General features: G+C 34.2%; 3 protein-coding genes across 5 annotated transcripts; 1 reads left to right on the top strand and 2 right to left on the bottom strand.

The window, feature by feature from the left end:
• Nucleotides 1-1,433: 1,433 nt before the first annotated feature.
• Nucleotides 1,434-4,831, bottom strand: LOC129303177 (protein DETOXIFICATION 33). Its single transcript, XM_054942295.1, has 9 exons — nt 4,293-4,831; nt 3,990-4,185; nt 3,322-3,667; nt 3,142-3,228; nt 2,907-2,963; nt 2,471-2,709; nt 2,262-2,380; nt 2,017-2,103; nt 1,434-1,937 (listed from the first exon to the last, which is right to left on the bottom strand). Exons 1-9 carry the CDS (start codon nt 4,551-4,553, stop codon nt 1,866-1,868), a joined length of 1,464 nt encoding a protein of 487 aa, XP_054798270.1. The 5' UTR covers nt 4,554-4,831; the 3' UTR covers nt 1,434-1,865.
• Nucleotides 4,832-7,599: 2,768 nt separating this feature from the next.
• On the bottom strand, nt 7,600-10,760 carry LOC129301665 (F-box/FBD/LRR-repeat protein At1g13570-like). Its single transcript, XM_054940252.1, has 4 exons — nt 10,478-10,760; nt 8,544-9,389; nt 8,196-8,351; nt 7,600-7,991 (listed from the first exon to the last, which is right to left on the bottom strand). The coding sequence occupies exons 1-4, from the start codon at nt 10,478-10,480 to the stop codon at nt 7,701-7,703; spliced, it is 1,296 nt and encodes a 431-aa protein (XP_054796227.1). The 5' UTR covers nt 10,481-10,760; the 3' UTR covers nt 7,600-7,700.
• A 2,549-nt stretch (nt 10,761-13,309) lies between these two features.
• Nucleotides 13,310-15,866, top strand: LOC129301666 (type IV inositol polyphosphate 5-phosphatase 11). 3 transcript variants are annotated; one of them, XM_054940256.1, is made up of 8 exons: nt 13,310-13,473; nt 13,613-13,781; nt 13,869-13,999; nt 14,611-14,690; nt 14,811-14,936; nt 15,047-15,234; nt 15,332-15,469; nt 15,592-15,866. In XM_054940256.1, exons 2-8 carry the CDS (start codon nt 13,650-13,652, stop codon nt 15,766-15,768), a joined length of 972 nt encoding a protein of 323 aa, XP_054796231.1. In that variant the 5' UTR covers nt 13,310-13,473; nt 13,613-13,649; the 3' UTR covers nt 15,769-15,866. The 3 variants fall into 3 exon arrangements, with proteins under 3 accessions (XP_054796231.1, XP_054796230.1, XP_054796228.1); XM_054940255.1 differs by having other exon boundaries at nt 13,310-13,480; nt 15,335-15,469; XM_054940253.1 differs by having other exon boundaries at nt 13,310-13,480.
• The last annotated feature ends 1,135 nt before the right edge of the window (nt 15,867-17,001 follow it).

Below are 17,001 nucleotides of genomic sequence, written 5' to 3'. Positions count from 1 at the left end.
CAAAAAAGTCTAAAAAGGCCACGTGGCCATAATCCCCCCTTTTCATATCAAGGTAGGCTTCAAAATCTTATTTTCTTATAAAAAAAAGATATTTTTTTTAAGCTCTAACTCTTATAAAATTAAATTTAAACAAGCAAGGAAAAATTATAGTTTAGTCCTCATATTTTATCTCCATCTTCAACTTATCTCCTTATAATTTTGATCGTTTCAAAGTACTACCTATACTATTCAAAACTTTAAATATAATCCCCATGCACGCACTTGGCTTGGTACTATTTTCTTTCCAAAATAAAAAGGAAAAAAAAAATCTTATGCGACCATCAAGTGCTAATGTGGTTTCTTCAAAGAGTTTTACCTTGTTTGGTTGAAGGGTGTTGAAGGATGAGGAAAGGGAAGTAAATTTATAATCAATCCGGGAAAGAGAGGAGAAATGAGTTTCTAATGAATTCAATTTTTTTAAAAAATGAATAAGTAAGGTTATGAAATTTTAATAAAGAGATGTAAATCATAAGAGGAGGGAGAATTAATTAAAATTTGTTAACCGACTTCTCCATTTTTTTTTGAAAAAAATTGAAGTAATTATAATCTCCTTTTTGTCCTTTCCAGAACTAATAGTTGGGGGGAAAAAAGCACAGAGCTCAAAATGCCACGAAAATTTAATGATATCCGCCAATAGAAACGATAAATAAAGCACTGATATTGTTTTAGAAGTGGAAAATAGACATAAGATGTTGGGACATAAGGGTTACATGCAAAATAATATATAACTTTCTATGTCTCTACTGGGTGATTTTAAGGAAGTTAACTAAACATCAATCTACAATACAACCACACAAACTAATATATTCATGAAAAATCCTTGAAGTAAGCACCGTGGCTAACAATCACAAAATATTGGGTGAATGGGATTTCATGAAAGCTAGCTAAAACTTCCAAGTCCAAGGTAAACCAAAAATTCTGTTTCTTCCATATCACCTTGATGGTGTAGGGTAATTTTGTTGGTTTGAAACTTATAAATCATCCTAGCCATCCATGCCAGCCAAAACTTTCCTAAAGTAAATCAATGACTTCAAAATGGATAATCACGGATATAAAATCTAGTTAGTATTACAGTTCACTGAATAAAATATAAACGTATATTATACAAAATAGGATTTTAATTTTGCCTAGCAGGAATCATTAACATAAATATATTATTATAAGCAAAGCCTATCATTCAACGACAATGGATAAAAGGACAAATAATATACTTCCAACTATCAACAGTCACGCACAACTAACAAATGAGCCTAGAAGGAAAGGCTACAACCTATCATTCAACGACCGTTGATTACTCTCAACTCTCGAGCCAACCCCCAACAAACCACCTAGGCAGTCTCCTCCCATATTCATATTCATGCTTCATTGCTCTTTATCAAACTGACAAATTTGCATAGTGAACTTGTTCGCAAAAGGATTCTCTTTTATTTTGCGAGTCCAATCAAAACTTTAATTTGTAAAATGATACATCCAAATACAATAACTTAGTGTATATGCTTAGAAGGGCACTTTGAATGCCAACCAATACGGCCAAGGCATGTTCCCAGCTAAGCCAACTCTTTCAAGGAGGGCATACCCAAAACAGGCAGCAAATTCAACCTTCAAGTGAACCAGTCTTCGTTGAAGATGCATTAAACGTCGTACATTGACCGATAAGTCTAACAATCATTTAAAGTTAAAATAATATCAAAACAAAATTCCTACCCTCCTTCTTGATAGAATTTAAACTTCTCCCCAGATTGCTGTGCTCCTCAGAGTAATATGATTAACGACATACTCAAAATCTCTCGGTGATGGCGATGCATTCCACAGTCCTCATAGACTTCTCATTGATCGGTACTAAACTGAGAAGCAATTGATCCGCCCCATCTCTTCACGCGGGTCTCTGCTTGTTCAGCCTGTACAGTTCATGGGCAACAAGTTTTAAGACCACACAAAGAATTTGCTAAATAGAAAGGAGATAAGAAAAACACTCACTTCTCTTCTCCAGTTGGTTACTGAGGTGATAACTACAAGGATTATGGTCTGCAGAACTATGCCTCCTATCATTCCCGACCAAATACCCTGAATCCAAGGATTGTACACATCAAGAGTAAGAACTAAGACTCTCATACTACTTACTATATATTGTAAAATTAGATTAACATTACTGCTTACAGAACCTCTTCCGTGTGTCATGTTACTTATCCTAACCATATCAAGTATATACAATAGTATCTCACCTCGGCTCCAAAATGCAATACAAATCCCAAGACTATTCCTGCTGGTAATCCAACAAGGTAATAGCATCCAATATTAATATATGCCACAATAGCTTGCCAGCCAGCTCCAACAGCAACGCCTAACAAGTAAGAACAGAAACATGAGTGGGTCAACTATCATAATTAAATGTTATTAGTAACAAGTGAGTTCTATCGTTTATGGGGCAAACCAGATAAGACAGGTTGAAGACTGTTAAGAAGCACTGTGACGGCGAGTAAGCCAGCAAGCTTAGTTGTTTCCTTGGCAACTGCAACACTGCTTGTAAACAGGTAAGGAAAGTAATCCTTCGTTGCAAGCACAACTGCCATGATAACCACTCCTATGGACACGGATGTGATGGAAACCACGAGCACTGCAAATTTGGCAGCTTGGAAATCACCAGCTCCAAGTTCATTTGAAACTCTCACACTGTTGAACAAACCAATTACTGGTTACTTTAAATAGCCAAACTTGTATAGTTGCTGAGGCCACATATTAGCAAGAAATTCAGAATGTCATAACCACATGAAACAGAGGCACAAATGAGTTTCGTTATGAAGCATCTGATATGACGTGATCAGGCAGTAAATTGTTCTGTAAAAAGGGAAGGACAGACTAGAGATCACCTTATTGCAGCATTGAACCCAATCGCAATCATGGCATCCCAGCCATTTAAATTCATGCTGCAAACATGAGAGAAAGCTGTCAGTGATCACATCTGAACAAAGCAATGATTTGACAAGTTCATTTTCTAATTGCATACATGACGGAACATAAAATAAAAGTTACGTCAAGCACGGCGATATAATGGCAAGAATTGGGAGGGGAAGGGCAAGAGGAGGAGAGTGAGCAATTAATTACCAGACAGATATGGCGTCAACAGGTATCAGAGGGTTTTTTAAACGCCCAACTATGACCACTAGTATCATCAAGTACCAAAACTCCAAGCTGCCATCCCATTTACACAACCTCCTTAGTCATCATAATCCCAAGAAATTGAAAACAAATGGAAAATTGGAGTATGAAGTGAAAGAGAAATACCATAGCATAACAGCTGAAGCCAAAGAAAGTTTGACAAAGCCGAACAAGTCTGCAAAAGCTAGCCAGGAGAATCCACTCCAAGCACCATCAGATGTGGTGATGAAAATGTACAACAATTGGCCAATGACAATGAGCCACCAAGATGTGTTAAGAACGATTGCTGCTCCTGTTAGGCCCCATCCCACCTTCAATATGAGATACCAACTGAAAAATGTGTGGAGCACCAAAACAACTGCCGATATCCATGCCATTACAAACACTTTCCTCTGCGACTGTAAGAATTTTTGGATTGGAAAATTCAGAGCATAGGCATACAACTGCGGGAGCATCCACAGAGCAAATTTCCCTGCAACAACAAAGTACAAGTCATAAAATATATATATACATACATATACTTCCGCTGATATTTAAAAGTAAAAACAGACGTCAGAATACAAATGATAATCTTATTTTTTTAATTAAAAAAATAGTTTCTTACAAGTTAATCACGTGATTCATATCTTACAAAAACAGAATAAAATATTAACTTCTGTCACATTCCTTTAAAATCCTTGTAGTTGTTATTCACTTATTCCTGGACAATATAATAAATAACACACGCTGACCAGTAACCATGTATTTATAATGCTACCAGTTTTACAAATCAAATTCATTCGAATAAAACTAACCAGCAGCTTCGGAGATCTCGGTAGTCTCTCCAATGAGCTCCAATATTGGCGGTGACCAAACATAAATAGGTACCAAGATAGTGGCTGTAGTCAAGAGGATAACCCAAGATCTTTGCATGTACACCCCTAACATTCTATACTGCCCCGCACCGTATGCTTGCCCGCACAGCGTCTCCAATGCACTCCCCATACCCAACTAAGTGAAAATTAATCAGAAGCAGTTCCTTCAGACAAGTAGGAGGGACAAAAAAAAAAAAGCAAAATCAAGTGAAAGGGACTAAGTATGTGGAAAGATATAGCCACCATGACGCCAAAGGCGAAGCCGGCGATGACGGAGTTTTCAACGGAAACGGCGGCGAGGTCGAGCTCGCTAACTTGACCAGCAAATGTCTGAGTGAGTGCACCAAGGGAGTACTGACACAAGGCGGTGAAGATTGCAGGGCCAGCCAGCCGCCACAACTTCCTTGACTCGAACGCGAATCTCTTAAAAAACCCCTCTGGCTTTGCCTCCACAATATCACCACTGCCGCCGTTGCTCTGCAGTAGCGGGGTGTCGACGGCCATGGCTACGCTCTGGTATAGGGCAACCCACTTACTTTTTCAGGGTTGCTTCTACTTCGAAATGGCGTTAAACATGAGATGAATTGAAGGTGGTTTGCAGCGTCTACTTATTTACGCGGAAAGGGGTTTAAGGAATGGGTCACAGCAGAAAACTGGAGAGGGTAGCTGCGGCCTGTGGGAAGTGGAAATGGGGACCAAAGTTTGAAAGGTGGGTTTGCACGACTGACATCTGACTGGGAAGTAGCCTTCTCCCCGCTGACTCGGAGACCAACGGTTGTAACAAAGTTTGCAGGCTGCAATGCAGCACAGCCGAAGAGTTAAAAAACCAGAAAGCAGCTGCCAATCATACTAAAAAGAACAAGTGTGAGAGAACAAATACAACATTATATTGTCTGATAAAATATTTTAAAACTTAAATTTCATTTATTAATTATTAATGTTTAATTATTTGAAATTTCTATGAGATGTTAAGTCATTTCAATTAATTTTTTAATAAAAATTTTCCTTGTATAGTTAGCAATTCCTTTCAAACAAAATGAGACAGGTATATTTTTTATTTTATAATAAATTTTGGTTATTAATATTATTATTAATTATTAATTATTAATTTTTTTAAAATTGACCTGCTTTGAAGACACAAGCACGTCGAGCGTTTGTTTGGCAACATATTGAACGAAGTAAATTTTTTTTTTTTTTGGAGTACAGTGAAGGAAGTGATCTTGATAGTGCGGGTGGAGATGCCGGAGGGGAACGGAACATTATTAGATGTCTCAAATTTCTCCTTGATTGGATCGTACATAAAATTAAGATGGTCACAGCTCCCACAAGTATTCTAAAGGATTGTTTTTCGTGGAAAAAAATCTTTAGAGGGAAACTTCAGCATTCATTTAGTCTTATAAATGTCTTCAAAATCATGAGAATCATCCTTCTGATATCCGTTGTGAAAAAAGATGTGATACTGATCAATCCTTCAAAAAATAAAGCACTTTATGTGGCAAATTATCTGTGAGAAACTCCCTTCCAACTTTCTCAGAGCCAAGAGAGGAATCATTGAGAATGCGTTATGTCCTTCTGAGTGCAACAGTGAAGAAACATCTCTACATATTCTTCGAAACTATGAGATTGCTAAATCAGTATGGCTTATTTTGACTAATTCTACATCTGTCCATTCTTTTTTCACATGTGATTTACAGGTTTGGTTGACCTGAAACGCCACAAATGCTTTAGGTGGTACATCTGTATAAATTATTCAAGAGGTAAGAGAATTTTTTTTTTACTGTAATGTGAAAATTATGTATTCACATAGAAAAGTGATTAGATTGCTAAATATACTCAAAATAGAGAGGATGATTTTGCTATTTGGTATAAACCTTCAATGAAATGCAATGACCTATATTGGTATGATAAAATGATGTAATATTCTCCCAGACTTAGACATGTCTTGTTATTCAATAATAAATTGAAAAAAGATGTTGGAGGGGATAATGAGATCACTGTTAGGAAAGATTCTTCTTCTTTCCCTTTCCCTTTTTCTTTTTCGCATGACAAGATAAACCGAAGCCTAAAAGTCAGTTAGTTACTACTTTGTCTTTTTTCGGAGGATTTGTCTCTGTTCTTGTGGATCTTCAACGAAAGGTCGAGGGCTTTGACTGCAAGTGAGCTTCTTAAATTATTAGAATCGACGAACCAGTTAGAATGTCACATAGCAACTCATAAAATACCAACTAGTTATTGATAACAAAATGTATTTATCATTGTTTACTTATCCCAATTTAAGCTGAACCAAGCCATGATTAGAATAGATTCTCTATCAATAAAATTTTTGTAATCCACAATTCTTAAAACCTTATTCTTTTCAGTCTTATATATAAATAATTTCTGATTATCTCATTAGTAGCAACTAGTTAAATAATTGATATTGTAAACAAAGAAAAGATTTATATACTTAATCTTATATCTTTAAAATACTTGTTTTCAATTAAATCAAAACATGTATACTTTTATAGGTTATTTATTTTATAATAAATTCTTATTATTAATATTATTAACACATTAAAATCTATAACTCTTAATTTAATTGAATAAAAATATATTAAACATATATTCCTTCCATTCAAAAATGTAAAATATTTTTGAGAAGTTAGGTGTTAAAAAATGTAAGGCATTTTTAACCTTTTGAGGTTTAATCATTTCTTTTTTTTCAAAAATATCTCTATTAATAATGACTTTATATTTATTGTAAGGTATTTAATAGGAGTAAATATAAACATGTAAGATTAGTTTGAAAGTAAGTAACTACTATATTAGAGGGTAAAATTTAATTAAAAATACTTTACATTTTTAAATGAAGAGAGTAAAATTTATTATATAAGTCTTGTCTTACCAACAATTTTTTTTTTAATTTACTTTCATTAAATACATCATCTTCAAACTTAACTTCTTTCTCATATATTTAATCTTTTACCCCACTCGTTAAAGGGCAAAAATTTAAAAATAATTAATAATCTATCTTTTATGTAAAATAACTTAAAAAAATGATCAATTATTTCTTAAAAAAAACAACTTAGACCGGATAGAGTATTTAAAAAGTGTTAAATCCTTTTCACTAGTCTCAACCCGTAAGTACATTGAAATAAAAATTTTGAAATTATTTGAGATTATTTTTATTTTATTATTTTAAAAATTAATATTTTATAAAACATGTTTTAAACAAAAAATAATAAAAATATATTTTTTTTATTCTTCTTTATTTTTAAAATAATAATCACAAAACACTTAAAAATTATTTCTATTTTTTTATTCTTTAAAATAATATTTTATTTTTTTTATTTTTTAAAATATTTTTTAAAAATACGTTATTAAACATTTTTTTATTTTTTTATTTTGAAGAATAAAAAACTGTTCTTGAAATAAATTTTCAAACAAGCCCTTTAATTTTGGATAGAAAAAAGGGGCCCAAAAGAGGATCCCGAACGATCAAAAGCTAGCTATACCTGAAAAAGGTTAGCCATAATTGGCACAGTAGTAACTCGGGAATTATGTACAGTCGTCACCGAACATAAAATACCACTAGTATTAGGATCCATGGGATATTCACTAAGCGGCCCACAAGCCCGCCCAAATACAGTTATGTACATATAAAATCTAGCATCAAGGATCCAGGTATATAATTTCCGCTCGTCCTGATGCTCTCCTGAAACGCAATAATTCTTTCATTAACTCTGATCCTCCATTTGAAGGAGCAGGAGCAGGTTTCACAGTCATCCGTTCTAGAACGGGAGAATATAGAAGTAGAAAGCTGATAAAATCTAGTTCCGGTTTGATACCGGAGATACCGTCTATCCTAACAAATTGCAGTTGCATCACTTTGCAGTTCCAATACTCATCCTCCCAACAGTAGGCCTGTGTCCCCAGAGTGGTCTGTTGCTCCTCAGTGCGAGCCTATGTGCAATCCAAGTGTTAACATCAAGAAAACTCAAGCATGTGTAATCCAAGTGTTAACATTAAGAGGCCAGGGAACAAACTCAAGCATGAGTATTTTTCCAAATTAAGCAACTTAGTGAACGGTATAACCCACGTATACAGCTGCAAATTAGCACGCAGAACCAAAATGACACTAAATCATAATCAGTAGAAAAAACTCACCAACACTTCCAGTTCTTGAAGATTCGGAGAACTCCTTAAAAGGCATAAAGAAGCTGAAATTTCCTTGGAATCGTTGAAATTGATGCGTATGGAAAGATAAGTTAAATCTATGCATGGTCTAGGAAGCTTCAGCGGCACAACTCCTACTGCCAAATACTGGAGAAAAAAGACAATACAGAATAATGGAAATCATTATAATACACACCTAAATTGCGTGCAAAGGTCGTGTTCTTGAACGTGTCATCTCACTATCTCAGAGGCACCGGTATAATTACGCTTGGGAAACCGCAGACATAAATCATGATGTAATAGATAATTGCTGATAGAAGAGTATTACAAGAATCATACCTTTAAAAAATAGCTTTGAACCTCCAACCTTCTTACATGAGGAAGATGAACAAAGAACTTGAGCAAATTGCTAGAACTTCCTTGCCATCTATTTTTCTCATTTTCAAGGTTCAAATACAAACCAATGGATACAACAGCTAAATGGAAAGTGTTCTCAAATCTAACATCCTCAAATTTGCCTCCAATGTCGAAAAACTGAAGATTCGGAGCATCAATGTTGAGATGAGTGAAACCATCAAAGTTCATCAAAGTTAGACGTTCAAGCAGTGGGCAGTTAGAAATTAAGTTTTCAAACACATCTTGATCCATGGTAACATGCTGTAGATCAAGACTCTTCAAGTTCCTGAAGCCTAAAAATGTTGATGGAGGCTTAAGCCAGCAGTTAAATAATTCCAAATAAATTAAACTTTGGCAGGTAAATAAACAAGAGGGTATCTTGTAGCGATGCCCTTTCCAGATTTCCAGCACAAGTTCTTTAACAGACCTTCTGGTTAGATGAAGAGTCCAACGATCAATGTCAGTCACACCAATTAGGTCACGATGGGAGAGCTTGAACTTGTTTATTACACCAGAGTGAAGCAAAAGCACATGATCAATAATTCTCACAAGCTTGTTCTTGATAATTGAATGATCCTGGGAAGATATGGGGAGACACTGGTTATCAAACACAAGATTTGGTAGTGTAGACCACTTGTACCTCCATCTGCTGGATAAAACACTTGTCCTCACAGCTTCTCGAATTGACAAGTGTGACAGAATGTGATCTATAACATGACCAGGTAAGCAACTTAATCTATCTGACTCAACTTCTGTTAGACAAGGAAGCTGTGGCTGCTCTCTTCGCTTCTGGTATGTATGAAACACAGATTACAAGGAATTAGAAACAAAATGTTGGCCAAAAAGATAAAAAACAAAAAGAAAATAAAGAAAGAAAGCAAACTATATTTAAAGGGCACTACTACATTAGAAGTTAATGATATGGGACAGAATTTTAGTTTGTTCAGTTAAAAGACAATCATAGTAAGGGTTTTGGGTTCCTGAAAAAACTTAAAACATTAAAACAAGCCAAAAAAAAAAAAAAAGGTTTCCCATCCTGCGTGCTGGTGTAACTTATTTGGTAAATTAAATCAATAGTGTGATCACCAGGATTTTTTATGCTCTCAATTTAGATAGCTAAAATTTTGCACGGGCAACACACAACACATCCACAACAAAACCTCTCTTTCTCAAAAGCCACACTGTCCCCACGTCAAAGTTAACTGCATCACAGTGGCTTGAGGAGCAAATACTAAAACACCTGCCACTTTCTTTTTCATTCCGCTTCAGGGGGTGCTTGGGAGGAGTGAAAATGGAAAGGGGCGCAAATTGGGAAACGACGATTGACAGGGTGTTTGGACAAAACTTGTGTGTCTATAAAACCATGATTTTTATTTCCATTTTCAAAACCAATATCACTCCTGTGAATATAAGTTTGAACTGGTTTTAATTTATTTTCAAGTTATTGCATTTGCCATATAACATGCAGCATTTAGGTCATGAAGACCTACCAATGTGAGTATACTATCATTGAAGACTCAAGTCTAGGACATTCAAATCATACAGATGCATCAAGATCTTGTAGAACAATTGATACAAATATTTTGAAACAAAAAGGAAACAATAGGTTAGCATCCCTGTACTTGACCTAAACCGTCTTCTCAATCGAATAATCTATACAACAACATCAAAAGCCAAGAGGATCTTTCCTCTAATCATATTCAGACATACTGAAGAATGACAAGGAAAAAACACCTGAAGCCATACAGAGGCATTACTAGATTACAAACAATAACGACAGTATTATGAATCATGAATATCATTAATTAATATTCTTTGCCAAAAAATACTCTGGATTCTAAAGCATGTTTCAAGCAAAGAAAAGGTTCCGGAGTTACCATGTCCAGAGGCGAATTAATTGGAGGTAAAGAAATTAACGTTTGAGAGTAATTGTTCCTACACAGATTTGCTTCGAAACACTTCAGAACATCAAGTCAAGGCCGCCTCACCTACTAATTGTATAACACACATGGGAAAGTCGGATCCGATCGGATTCCGGATTAGGCAACAGCATGAATTTCGGTCGCAGCTGAGATACTGTTGTCTTTGGTCGGAGGCCAAGAGAGGGTGCGACAGAACGCGAACCTAACACCGGAGTAACAAAATACTCCCTCCGTTTCATATTCAATATTTTAGTATCCCTGTTTCAATTTACATCTAACAAAAATATATTTAAAAAATTTAACTTTTTATTGAAAATTTAATAAAAGCACGTCCAGATATAATATGGATGCATTCAAAGAATTACCCAAATGGATCATTAATCAACAGAACCAGCTTAAGTGCTCGGTGATCAGTATCATCTAATCAGATTTGAGTTATTTAAAAAAATTTAATTTGAATAGTTTAAATTTAAATTTTTATATTTATATTTATATTTATTAAAATAAAAAATTATACTCACTCCTTTTAAATATGTAAAGTATTTTTAATTAAATTTTACCCCAATAAAGTAGTTACCTTTTTAACTAACCATATTTTTTTCATATTTACCCTTATTAAATACTTTACAATAAAAATAAAGTCATTATTGATAGAAATACCTTTAAAAAAAAAACAACGATTAAACATCAAAATACAAAAATGTCTTGTATTTTTTAACATTCAATTTCTCAAAAACTGTCTTATATTTTTTAAAAGAGGGAGTAAATTTTTTTAATAAATCAATTTAGTACTAACTTGATAGTTTAAATTTAATTTAGATTATTCAAATTTAATATTAAATTTTTTATAATTTTATAAATTTACTATTCAAATTTACTTTAAACAGACTAAATTTAAATTTTAAATTTACAATTTAATTTATAATCATTTTTAAAAATGTTTTTTAAAAGTATCAATTAAGATGTTATGTTTATTTTTAATGTGATATTTATGAAAATAAAAATTATAAAAAAATAATATTAAATTTAGATTATTCATAATATAAATTTGGGTGATCGATTTATAAAATTTTAATATTAAATTGAACTATTTAAATTAAATTTGTACTATCCTTGTTGATAATAAACTATTTGTTAAAAAAATTTATAATTGTTTATTTTATTAAACATAAAATAAAAGTTAAAACCTTTAAATTTAAACCATTTGAACAATCCCGATCTTATCACAATGATTACGAAAGATGGACCCTTAATCAACGCACATTGATTTAAATATTTTAAAAGAACTGGTGATTGGTTAGTTAATTTTTCACAATTTTTTTGGTAACTTTTCATTTATTTAATATTTATTATTAATAATTATTTCTAATAATTACTCTTTTCTTGAAAAGTGATTTTGATATATTTCTTAAAATGTTTTTATAAAAAAATATTGATTGCATATAAAAATCTACAAGTAACTTTACAAATTGAAACATAATACTTTACAAGGTGTTATAACGTGAAACGAATGAAGAAATAAAAGATCCCCAATGAGCCACTGTTTAAGTCATGGTAATTATTTTTTTTTAGTATTGTACATCCTAATACTCTTGAATAAATTAGATGTAGCTTCATAAAGAGTTTGACTGATAGTCATGTTATTCATGCCTGCGGTGCTTTTTGTGTGTGTGTGTGTATATATTGAAAATTAATCTTTCAATATTTCAATTTTTAAATCACCTGTGACTCAATCTTTTCAATGATAATTCGCTGCGAATAAGTCCCTCAAATTTTAATTCACTTATAACTTAATTCTTATTTTTTAAATTTTTTTAAAAGTTTATCCTTATAAACTAAAAGAAATAAAAAAATATTTATATTTTACTATAAAATATTCTCATCTTATCTTTTGATGTGAAATTTAAGTTAATAGAAAAAAAGAGAGTCAATAAAAATTGAGAGACTAAGTTATAAAAGAGTTAAAAGTTAAAAAATTGAATCACAACGAGTTATAATTAAAAAATTTATAAGTGAATTGAAAGTTAAAACATTAAAAAATTATTATAATTATTATTATTTTTTTCTTTGCACGATGAACACCAGCAAAATTAAATTTAAAATTATCTGATGCATCTAATTAGACTGGTCACGTGGTGAAGTCGGAAAATGGTTTGCCAGCCCAATTACTAAAGTAAAGGGCATCATCATCAAGGAAAATGGTTTGTCAAAGAATATTATAAAATAACGGTTTGCATGAAAAGTCAACAGTAGATATTTTTGCATAATTACTACAAAAATAGTGGCAATTAAATTACACTGATGCAAATTTTATCGCAATGTTATATAAACGCATTGCAAAGGTCCTTTTTTGTTGACAACTTGACTATGAATTCCATCTTCACACCAAATTTGATCTAGTGTCATATCATTCAAGACTCGTGATGAATAGTATGATTTATTATAAATTCTATTTGATTGATGGATATTATAGCATAAATCAGTGGATCAGTGTACGGATAACTCTGAGAGTCTGAGACGGAGTTAGATTGCTTAACGTCAACTGCATGGAGCGTGGATAGTCCAATCTGCAACGGTCCTTTTCAACTTTGCTTTCACTTCCTTCTTCTCCGTGCCATTTTCAACCAGCCTGAACCTAACCCGTCAGGAAAAGCAATACGAGTTGCACATTCGAATTGTTTAGACGTTTGACTTCTCTTCCTTTAATTTGTACACCGCCTTATCAAGCCCTTATATATAGCCATTTAATCATGAGGGTGCAGAGTCAATACGTTTTAAATTTTCATATCTCCCTCTTCTTAAATGACTTCTCAGCGCTCCATCGCTCAAACACTATCGTCTTGTCTTCACACTTACTCTGGGAATTCACGCTTGGCACCAGATCAGGGATTCGTTTGCCAAATACAATAATTAATAATCGCAATCAACTTGCACAATGGGGAATCAACACGGTAAAGGGTACGGTTATGAAAGGGATAATTCTGATATAAACTTTTTGTTGGAGTCTCATGCTGTTTGTTTTCTGCTATTTTCCTACACACACACACACATATATATATATATTTACTGTTCTTTTCTTCTTTGGGTCAGATTTTGCGGACTGAAAACGAGGACGAGGAGAGAGCCAATGGGTTTCATTCATCACCAAGCTTCCCCCTCGCACGCAGGGATAAGAACTGTGGACGTGGACAAAGTTTGTACCTTGTCCACCGGTTCAGAACTCCGTGTCTCCATAGTAACTTGGAATATGAACGGCCAGGTGCAGTTAACTGTGCCTCCACAACTTCAGATTTTGATCTCTACATTGAAATTTCACTTTGCCATGTTCATTTTATTCCCTGTGCAGGTTTCCTTTGAGGATCTAGCAGAGATGGTTGGGGACAACTGCGAGTTTGATCTTCTTGTCATTGGCTTGCAGGAGGCTCCACGAAACAAAGTTGCAAAGCTGCTGAAAGCGGCTCTGGTTCAAACTCACATGTAACTGCTTGGCCTCATCAATTTGTTTCTATGGCTTTCTCCATTTTCTACCCTTAATTTCTTTGTTGAAAATCTTAACATATATTGAACGAGGAATATGAGGTTCCAGCTTATCCAATTCTTATCTAATTATGACTTGTTGCAAACACAGCCCTTTTCGTGTTATCTTTATTAATTTGAATAACTACATAATTGACACTGTAATAATTAAGAGGTGGTTATCATCTGCTACCGAGCACCATTTTGAAAATATATCACATCCTTTTTCTCCATTTGGTTTCGTCACAACGAGTTCGTGCATTCTCCCTTCAAATGTCACGTCGGGACTGGACCAATAGAATACCCAACGCTGTCACTTTTAGACTTTTAGGATAATTACGCTTAACAAGTAATCCAATTCACCTGATCATGATGAAATCTTATATATTCTTAAATTTGATATGCACTGTCAGCGTCAATTTGTTTAAAATGAAAGACTCCAATATCCAAGAGCAAATAAATGCATAAAAAAACACTTTCAAGTTCTGTCTTCATTGGCCTTTTAAATTCTTTATTTAGCTTCTGTTAACTCATTCGAATTTTTCTTTTTCTCTCGTTTGCCTGAAATGAAGCCTGATAGGTAAAGTTATCATGCAGTCTTTGCAGTTGTACCTGTTCGGACCCAAGAATGCAGCAGGATCATCTATTAGAGGTGTGATTTGTTGCCCAAGTATTCGTTCTTTGTCTTCTCTATCTTGATACATGGCTATGACTAATATTGATGAGATTCGTATATAATATGATCATCATATTGTTATACATATACATGCAGAATTGAAGGTGGACAAACAATCAGTTGGAGGCTGCGGAGGAATAATTGGAAGGAAGAAAGGGGCAGTGGCGATCTGGGTTAACTACGAAGGCATAAGGATGGTGTTCATTTCTTGCCATCTCTCTGGTAAACCTTGTTTGCATTCCATTCGCATTCACACACGAACAAAATTAAATGAAGGAAATAAGGGTACACGATGAGCAGGTGAGTGCTCACTTGTGTGCCTGATTGTGCAGCTCATGCGGGCCGGGTAGAAGACAGGAATTCAGAATGCAGGCACATATCACACTCCCTCTTCTCCAAGAACTGGAATCCATATGCCAGACCAGCCCACGTCACCGTTTGGTTGGGAGATCTGAACTACAGGCTACAAGGGATCGATACCCACCCGGCCAGAACTCTGATACAGAAGGACCTGCACGGGGTTAGTACAGCTACCATTTGTCAATCACAACATCAGACTCTGCAGAACTACTTCAAATCTAACAGAAGGTTTCTTTATTACATTTCAATTGATTCAGCAGCTGCTTGGCAAAGATCAGCTGTTGCAAGAGGCAGGACGAGGACAGATATTCAATGGGTATTGTGAGGGCACCTTGACATTCAGGCCAACTTACAAGTATAATGTAGGAAGTAGCACCTATGATACGAGTTATAAGGTATGTATCACCGCAATTCAATTTCCTCCCACGTCCATTTTCCATACATGTGTGGACTATATTTATTATTTTGTTACAGATTTATACAAATTTGTGTTGGTTGGATGGATACATGCATGCAGGTGAGGGTACCAGCTTGGACAGATCGTATATTGTTCAAGGTAGAAGACACGGATAACATGGAAGCAATTTTACGCTCCTATGAATCAATGGACGAAATAAACGGTTCTGATCACAAGCCAGTAAAGGCTCTCCTGTGCTTAAGACTTCGTCAAACCTCCCCACCACTTGTACCTTAATCTCTCAATTTTCTTGTTCTTCTTCTTTGATTATTGGCATATATCTTTTTCCCCTCGTAAATTGTTGAATGTATAAATTTGATAGTTTACCCTGAAAAGAGTAATTAAAGAGAGAGTACGAGAATTGACAGCGAGGAAAAAAGTGTTTGTTTGTTTGTTTGTTGCCGGCGTTCGCAAGAGGCAAGATCGCTTCAAAAAAGTACTATTACTATTTAATGTTTCTTCTCCCTTTGGTTAGTTATATCTTGAATTAGTTCAGAATGGTTAGCCTATTACCTTGAATTAGTTGCAACCATAGCCACCAATGTTGACATTGATCAATTCCCCGAGGATTTCCTCCTATTGGTGGTCATATCATAACTCATGATTATATGTTTTTTTTATTATACAATTTTTTTAATACAAAAAAGAGTTGCAAAATAAAGAAATGGCGCCAAGCCGAGCCCGGATGAAAGCCGTCTAGTACTAGAACACACCATCTGGTCCTGGAGGGATTGAAGCATTGATGGCACCTTGTCATCACCGTTAATTATGTAATAATTTAAAAATATAAATCGACGTCCATAAAAACGAATCTCCTTGTGTTGGCTTTGCCCAAAATAAAAAAATAAAAAAAAGCCTCTTTTCTTCTTCGGCTATGCTAATTCCTCAAATACATTCCTTCTTGAATTATTTTCACATTCCACTGAAACTGAATTCAATATGCGAAGGATCTTCTGACCTTTTCCATGGGTTACTGCTGAAGTGAGCACCAATCCCTGGGGAAGTCTTTGCCTTGCAAGAGCCCCAGAATTACCATACATACTAATATATACTACAAACTGTAGCCCATAATACTTTCGAAGGAAAAAATTATAATTATAATAAATTCTTAAACGTCTTAAGGAGTATTTGTAATGCAAATTTGGATGAAGCTTTATATTCTAGAGGTTGTTTTCATTTAATTGATGATTCAGATCACGTTCTGAAGGAAGACAAGAGACGAACATCAAAACATAAGCCAGGCATTATAAAACAGTCCTATTTGGTCAAAAAAAAAAATAACACATGAAGTATTCACAAATACATAATGTTGTCATGTCTCACGTTGAAAGAATTTGAGGAGGGTTCTAATTATATAAATAAATGCATTACACAACCCAATAGGTTAGCCTTTTAAGAGGAAGAGCAATAACTCAACGATAAAGTAGTACCAAAGCTATATCTAAATTTGTTTAGTTGATAGGTCCCTTT

This window comes from Prosopis cineraria, unplaced genomic scaffold, assembly GCF_029017545.1.
Source record: "Prosopis cineraria cultivar Desert tree isolate PC_DT_omini unplaced genomic scaffold, ASM2901754v1 PC2, whole genome shotgun sequence".
Taxonomy (NCBI): Eukaryota; Viridiplantae; Streptophyta; class Magnoliopsida; order Fabales; family Fabaceae; genus Prosopis; species Prosopis cineraria.
This window is presented reverse-complemented; position numbering and strand designations above follow the sequence as displayed.